Source organism: Gekko japonicus, unplaced genomic scaffold (assembly GCF_001447785.1).
Source record: "Gekko japonicus isolate JY-2015 unplaced genomic scaffold, Gekko_japonicus_V1.1 scaffold3738, whole genome shotgun sequence".
Lineage (NCBI taxonomy): Eukaryota > Metazoa > Chordata > Lepidosauria > Squamata > Gekkonidae > Gekko > Gekko japonicus.
In genome coordinates this window covers 46529-54792 of record NW_015168157.1, presented here as the reverse complement: position 1 = coordinate 54792, position 8264 = coordinate 46529, and the positions used below count along the sequence as shown (strand labels likewise).

The 8264-nt window shown below is 48.9% G+C and overlaps 1 protein-coding gene across 1 annotated transcript in view; it reads right to left on the bottom strand.

Annotated features, from left to right (window-relative positions):
- LOC107113612 (KAT8 regulatory NSL complex subunit 1-like) overlaps positions 1–3571 on the bottom strand; it is a 60538-nt gene extending 56967 nt beyond the window's left edge. The window contains exon 1 of the mRNA XM_015414957.1: positions 3528–3571. Within this exon, the coding sequence (XP_015270443.1) occupies positions 3528–3571 (44 nt within the window). The remainder of the gene's footprint in view (positions 1–3527) is intronic.
- Positions 3572–8264: the final 4693 nt, after the last annotated feature.

Below are 8264 nucleotides of genomic sequence, written 5' to 3'. Positions count from 1 at the left end.
GGGTGGTGGTGGTGGTGGGGTGATGAGAGACCAATGCTCCCTCTAAGCCGTGGAGTCCTGTGAGCAAAAATCCTACTTTTGTGAGCTGCTGGCATTGAAGTTGTGAGCGAGCGATTGGGCTGCTGCATCAGTTAGTTTGCTCTGGAGCCCCATCCTCCCTGAGACGAGACAAAAAAAAGGTGTGAGCCGGAGGCTAAAAGACTGTGAGCTAGCTCACACTATAACCCTGCTTAGAGGCTACACTGCTCAGGAGCAATGCTCCCTCTAAGCTGTGGAGTCCTGTGAGCAAAACATCCTACTTTGTGAGCTCCTGGCATGAAAGTTGTGAGCGAGCCATTTGGCTGCTGCATCAATTAGTTTGCTGTGGAGCCTTCCTTCCTGAGATGAAACCAAAAAAAAGGTCTGAGCCAGAGGCTAAAAGACTGTGAGCTAGCTGACACCGACTCAGCTGAGAGGGAACACTGGCTGGGATCCGACTGCGGTTGTCACGGCCAGAGATGAACAGAGGTGTTTTGCCCTGGTCCAATGCTCCCTCTAAACCGTGGAGTCTGGTGAGCACAAATCCTACTTTGTGAGCTGCTGGCATTAAAGCTGTGAGCAGGTAATTTGGCTACTGCATAAAATTAGTTTGCTCTGGAGCCCCTCCTTCCTGAGCCAAGACAAAAAATGTGTGAGTTGGAGGCTGAAAAACTGCGAGCTAGCTCACACCGACTCAGCTTAGAGGGAACACTGCTCGGGACCAAGGCTCCCTCTAAGCCGTGGAGTCTTGTGAGCAAAAATTATACTTTTATGAGCTGCTGGCATTACTGCTGTGAGCAAACGATTTGGCTGCTGTATAAATTAGTTTGCTCTGGAGCTGTCCTTCCTGAGTGAAGGCTAAAATGTGTGTGCCGGAGGCTAGAAAACTGTGAGCTGGCTCACACTAACCCAGCTTAGAGGGAACACTGGAGGGGGGCGGAGGGGCTGCGACTCTGCAGAAGAGCCGGGGATGAGGGGCCACCCAAAGGTCCCTGACCCCGGGTCACTTCCCGGCAGCAGCGCCACTGGAAAGTGATGGAGAGCGCTGCCAGCCCGAGCAGGCGATGCTAGCCCTGATGGACGCCCCCCCCCATCCACCTCGGTGGGGAGGAGGGCCGTTTCCCTCGCTCTGGCGAGGAGAGCAGCAGCAGCATCGCCTTCGCCTGGTGAGGGCGGGCCACAAGTGGCGGTTTCCCACCAGGACAAACCAAGCAAGCAGGGGCCTCTCTGGGCTCTTTATGGGGCGAGGCAGACAAAGACCGAAGGCAGCTGGCGTGCGACAGCCTCTTGCACGCAAACACAGGAGACTTCCTTCTTTACCACAGCAGCAGGCAAACAGGGCTGCCCTTTGGGGATGGGGCAGGAAACAGCCGGAGGGCTCTGGCGCTAGGTCAAAATCCTTGGTGAGCAAAAAAGGGAGAGAATGCCCCTTTGGTCCCAGCGTCTGTCTCCCTTGGAGGCTGCACTAGAAGCCACGAGGTGTATGCAGGAGGGCCACTGGGAGGAAATCTTGCTACCTGCTCATGCGGATTGAATGCATATGTGTACTACTCAGGAGCATCATTGAATGCAATACCTAGCATCTTCCATACCATGAGGCATAGTTATGCATCAGTCATATCTAAGTCTCAGTGTTTAGGTAGTTCCCTCTGTCTTAAAGGATTTCTCCTGATTTGGACTCCCAAGACAATAGCCATGTTTGCCTGTTGCACCAAAGACAAAAGAAGACTCCAGTGGCACCTTGAAGATAAATGCATTCCTTGTAACAGAATCTCTCACACGCTGCATCTGATGAAGTGGGCTCGAGCTTACAAAAGCACGCACTGCAATAAATGTGTTGGTTTTCACGGTACCACAGGACTCCTCTTTGTCTTTTCTGGATTTCAGAATTTTGTGACTCCGTTGAACTTTAATTCAAAAGCCTTTTTCGTGACTGGATTTTATCTGTGTCTAGTAAAACTGCTGGTGCTTGTTTTGCTAGTTATGTGAAAGCGCCCTGTGTGATGAGGTGTTTGGAATAAAAGTGCAGGCTGGCAATTTCTAAGTTTGCCTGTGAGTGGCTGAGAGAGATTCTGAGAACAGATGAGGCGCTGTGGCTTGGTGGCAGAGCCTCTGCTCTGCATGCAAAAGGTCCCAGGTTCAATCCCCGGCAGCAGTTCCAGGTAAAAAGGACCAGGCAGCGGGTGATGCCAAAGACCTCTGAAGCGCAGCTGACGTTCTGAGTAGACAACACTGCTCTTCATGGACTGATGGACTGATTCAGTATGAGCAGGGGTCATTTCGTAGAAAAAGAGCTAGGGGAACTCATTAGCATAACTCATTAGCATATGCCACACCCCCTGACATCAGGGGCCCAGCGGTGGACCTGCAAGGCCAGCGGGAGTGCGAGGAAGCCCGGCCAAGGCCCTCCCTGGCCCCAGGCAGGCAGGGGTGGGGAGAGGCGGGGAGGAAGCAACTTACCCTCCCTCTTCTCCTGCCTCCTCCTGGCTGAATGAGGGCTGGAAGCGGGGCGGCCGGAAGCAAGGGGCGGGGCTTCGTCATGTGCCCCGCCCCCCTGCACCTCACCCGGGGGAACTGTGTTCCCCCGCGTTCCCCCCCGAAATGACCTCTGAGTATGAGGCAGCTCCACATATGTTCACCAGGGTAAGAGCACCTGGATAGGGCATGGAATAGACATACTCGGGAGTAGAGCTCGCCTATCAACTCATCAGAACAGTGGAGGGAGAGAGATTGGATTTATACCCCGCCCTTCACTACCCATAAGAACATCAGAGATGCCAATGTTGGATCAGGCCAAAGGCCTATCCAGTCCAACACTCTGTGTCACACAGTGGCCAGAAATACCAGGTGCCATCAGGAGGTCCACCAGTGGGGCCAGGACATTAGAAGCGCTCCCACTCTTGAAACCCCCCAAGCACCAAGAAGACAGAGCATCCCTTGCCCCAGAGCCCCTATCTATACCTTGTGGCTAATAGCCACTGATGGACCTCTGCTCCATATGCTTATCTAATTCCCTTTTGAAGCTGTCCATGCTTCAGGTTTTAGCATAGGACCTGACCAAGGCATCCTCACAACATCTGTGAGGTAGGATAGTCTGAGAAAGGGACCCTTTAGAAGTCAGAGAGGTTTGAATGCAGTTAGCCAGAAACTATCCCCATTTCAGTCTGGCCCACTGCGAGGAAATGGAGTAGCAGCCTCGAGTACTCACAGTGAGCAAATTCCAACAGAGTTTCCATGTCCATCCAGCTCTTTAGGGCATGACCAGGATGCCCTGGAAACTGTGGGTTTTGACTCCACAGCCAGTTTGGGATGGGTTTGCAGTGAGGTGCATTGGGGTGCTAAAAGCAGAGAGCATTTCAGCACATGCAGGATTTTTTCCTTACCCTCTGCATGGCAAATTGCACCTGCCCCTCTTAAAAATCCAAGAGCTGCCTCCTCTGTTGCCTCTGGTCAGCCTAGCTGTGAGGAGTGTCAGAGCTCTGAATGTGCTCTCGGTGTAGTCAGCCCACCTTGGGTGCTGTTGCTGAAGAAGGATCACTTTCATGACATTCATGCTGTTGCAAAGTTTGCATCCTTGCAAAGGCAAAGTTCTCTCAGCTGTGGTCAGTATTGTTTGGGATGTCAAAGAGATGTGACTGTGGTCAGTGTTATTTGGGATGACAAAGAGATGTTTCCTCCTGTGCTGTTGACAGTGGCTTCACTGGCATACATTAGCATGGGATAATGTTGATTTCTGCAGATCAAACTGCAATTAAATGCCCAGGAGTAGTAGAGTAACTTTTTGTGTTAAACCGAGAAACCTAAAATGATACTGAGAAACCTAAACTGGTGTCTGCTGAAGGGAGCTGTTGTAGGAATCTATTCCCAAGCCAAAAGAAGCCACAATGAGGAGGAAGTTCTTTAGATATTAAGTGCAACGAAATATTGGGAAAACAAGCCAAAACTTGAAAGCTTAGACCCCCCCCCAAAAAAAAAGTTTTGTTGGTCTCGAAGGTGCGCCTGGATTTAAATCTAGCCCACCACATGAGTTTCTATGATGGAATGAATGGAGACCGTTGTTTTATCACAATCAAATAATAAAAGCGAGGAGCCTAAAGCTGAACTCCGTGGGTCCCCAAGGCGGGTGCACGCAAGTAACCAGATGGTGGTTTAATTTTAAAAAAATATATTTTATGAAGTTTATTAATTCCAATCAAATAAACAATTATTCTGTGTGCAACACATTACTCTTTGATCACACAGCAAGAAAGCTATCTCAGTTGCCTAACACTTTTCAGAACCTACATTTGTTGTTGTTGTTCAGTCGCACAGTCGAGTCTGACTCTTCGCGACCCCATGGACCAGATCACGCCAGGCCTTCCTGTCTTCCGCCGTCCTCTGAAGTTTGCTCAACTTCATGCTCGTTGCACCTATGACACTGTCTAACCATGTCATCCTTTGCCGTCCCCGTCTTCTTTGACCTTCAATCTTTCCCAGCATCAGGGTCTTCTCCAGTGAGTGCTCCCTTCTCATTGGGTGGCCAAAGTATTTGAGCTTCATTTTCATTATCTGGCCTTCCAGGGAACAGTCAGGGTTGATTTCTTTTTGGATTGACTGTTTTGATCTCCTTGCAGTCCAAGGGACTCTCAAGAGTCTTCTCCAGCACCATAGTTCAAAAGAATCTATTCTTCGGTGCTCGGCCTTCCTTATAGTCCAACTCTCGCAGCCATACATGATTACTAGGAATACCATTGCTTTGACCATGTGGACTTTTGTTGGCAGGGAGATGTCTCTACTTTTTATCATGCTGTTTAGGTTCGCCATCGCTTTCTTCCCAAGGAGCAGGCGTCTTTTAATTTCATGGCTGCTGTCACCGTCTGCGGTGATCTGGGATCCCAGGAACGTGAAGTCTGTCACTACTTCCACGACTTCCCCTTCTATTTGCCATTGCCAAGGAGTGATGGGTCTGGATGCCATGATCTTAGTTTTTCTGAACTTGCTGATCCTGAGAGGGGAAAAGATCTTGGGGTTGGAGTGGACTACTCGATGAAAGTGCCGACCCCATGTGACACTGTCTAACCATCTCATCCTTTGCCGTCCCCGTCTTTTTTGACCTTCAATCTTTCCCAGCATCAGGGTCTTCTCCTGTGAGTGCTCCCTTCTCATTGGGTGGCCAAAGTATTTGAGCTTCAGCTTCAGTATCTGGCCTTCCAGGGAACAGTCAGGGTTGATTTCTTTTAGGATTGACAGATTTGATCTTCTTGCAGTCCAAGGGACTCTCAAGAGTCTTCTCCAGCACCCTAGTTCAAAAGAATCTATTCTTCTCGCAGCCATACATGAACCTGCATTGGGTGGCACAAACCTTAAATTTCCAGAGTCAAAGGCCAAGGCTCAAGTGTTCTCTGCGTTTCTAGCAATTGCATGTCAGAGTTCAGGCCTCTAGTCCATCAAAATCCAAGCAACTCAATCTTCCTCAGGACCTTAGCTTAATTATAGTTTTTGGGGCCTGCACATCAGGCGATGATGACATCCAATCAGGACAAGTCTCCAGGAGAAACCTCTAGAAAATCACCTCATCACCTCTGGTTCTCCCCCCCCCCCACCCTCTCAACCACTACCACAGCGTTCTCATGAGAAGCTAACTACTTTGGCCTTGAAGATGATAAGAGCGGTGTAGGCCAAAAGGCCGATGAGTAACACCTGCAGAACACACCAGTCCAGTTACTATTCACATTAACCCTTGAGAGGAGGCCAGGGGTGCTTTGCCTCACAGCAGAATAAAGAATGTATACACATAAAGAGAGACTGGTCAGTTTTAAAATGTCTCTGACCTAGAAAGCAGCAAAGAGCTACGTAATTGCAACCCAAGGCCAAGCTTTTGTCTTGCATTTGCTTAATGATTTTTTCAGTCACTATTATTATGATAGGGAAAAAAAAACCCTAATTTCAGGCTCCAGTGTCCCTTCGCAGCCGTTGCCCGGGCCCGGCTAGGAGGCCACAGTCTCACCTTTGCGGGGGGCCGACTGAACAGTTTTCAGTCTGGTCTGTGCTCCCAGCGTTTGCTGCATGCACTCAGTTTGAATGGGGAAAGGAAACACTATCAGTTGCCTGAAGTAGCCATCCTCTCTTCCACTGGATGGTCAGGATCCGTGTTCCCTCTAAGCTGAGTTAGTGTGAGCCAGCTTGCAGTTTTTTAGCCTCTAGCTCACACATTTCTGCCTTAGGACGGATGGCTCCAGAGCAAACCAATTCATGCAGCAGCCAAATCGCTTGCTCACAACTTTAATCCCGGTAGCTCACAAAGTAGAAATCTTTGGTCACAAGGCTCCAAAGCTTAGAGGGAGCATTGGTCCAGGATACTTAGGTACCAATTCTGAGGACAGATTCTCAGGCATAACCGCCGCCCCCCCCCCCCCAGCCGGATTCGAAGCGGCTGCACTGACAATAAATGACTGATAAAATGCTCGATGCCACAGTGAAATTGCGAGGCACCAGGGATGGGTTGGACTCTGCCCGTATCAATTCATAGATGTGAAAAATACAAATAATTGGAATCCATCTTACACTGGATTTTCAGGATAGTTAGGTACCAGTTCTAAGGACAGTTTCTCAGACGTAACCCGCCCCCTTGAATACACCAGAGGTCTGCTCTGGTATGGGATAGAGCAGGTAGAGAAAGAAGTCCTTTTCTCCCTTTCTCACAAGACAAGAACTCGTGGGCACTCCAATGAAATTGCTGAGCGGTCGGGTTAGAACGGATAAAAGGAAGTCCTTCTTCACCCAAAGAGTGATTAACACATGGAATTCACTGTCACAGGAGGTGGTGGCGGCTACAAGCATGGACGGCTTCAAGAGGGAATTAGATAAGCATATGGAGCAGAGGTCCATCAGTGGCTATTAGCCACAAGGTATAGATAGGAACTCTCAGTCTGGGGCGCAAGGGATGCTCTGTATTCTTGGTGCTTGGGGGGGAGCCAACAGTGGGAGGGCTCCTAGTGTCCTCCTGGCCCCACGGCTGGACCTCCTGATGGCTCCTGGTATTTTTGGCCACTGTGTGAGACAGAGTGTTGGACTGGATGGGTCACTGGCCTGATCCAGCATTGGCTTCTCTTATGTTCTTATGCTTAGAATCCTTGAATTGCCAGTGCTGCTTGGTGATTCTCAATAGAAGTTCGGAGTTCATGTAGCTGTGGGATAGAGGTTAGGTTTTTTTTTTTGTTGGATGACAACCAGGGTTACCTCATTTTTTAATCTGTTACAATGCTTTTGTTCCAGCTTTTAAAAAAATGACAACGAGATACTGCATGGAGTTCAGGACTAGGTTTTGTGGCAGCAATAATGAGAGTGTGGTCATGAAAATATAAAACCCTGAAGTCTGAAAAATAAGTCTGGTTCCTAAAGCCAAAATAAGTTTGGATAGAGGGATTAAGAGCCAGTAGTTCAGCTCAGCATTCAGGTGGGCGTGTGTGTGAATACTACAGTAGAGACTCAGGTTCAGATCCCTGCTTCTGCTGTGGAAGCTTGCTGGGTGACCTTGGGCCAGTCACACACAATCATAACCTAACATACCTGACAGGGTTGTCGTGAGGATAAAATGGAGGAGAGAAGGAAGATGTAAACCGCTTTTGGTCCCGGTTGGGGAGAAAAGCAGAGTGTAAATATCATAAATAATAAGAAATAATATGATTTTTAAGAAAATAAGGGAACCCATGTTGGCCCCTCCCGTCCAGCACTCTGTTGTCATGAATGTCTTTTCTTCCTTCTGTCGGTATCCATTCCAGGTAGGTCTTCCACTTCATCGTGATCTCCGTAGTCTTGTCTTTCCATGTGGCCTTACGTTCCAGTTTTTCGATTATGTCGGACTGTATGAGATCAAACAAATAATTATGCCAGATTTCTACTGTCCATTTATTTTTGTTCTTCCAGCCTAGAGCTATTACTGCTTTGCCTGCTAGTATCAGGGCTTTAAACAAAGCTTGGTTCTCTTTGCTTATTGCTGGATTACCTACTATAATCCAGCGAGAGAAGGAAGATGTAAGCCGCTTTTGGTCCCGGTTGGGGAGAAAAGCAGAGTGTAAATACCATAAATAATAAGAAATAATATGATTTTTAAGAAAATAAGGGAACCCATGTTGGCCCATCCAGTCCAACACTCTGTTGTCCCACAGTGGCCAGAAATATCAGGTGCCATCAGGAAGTCCACCAGCAGGGCCAGAAGCCCTCCCACTGTGGCCCCCCAAGCACCAAGAAGACAGAGCATCACTGCC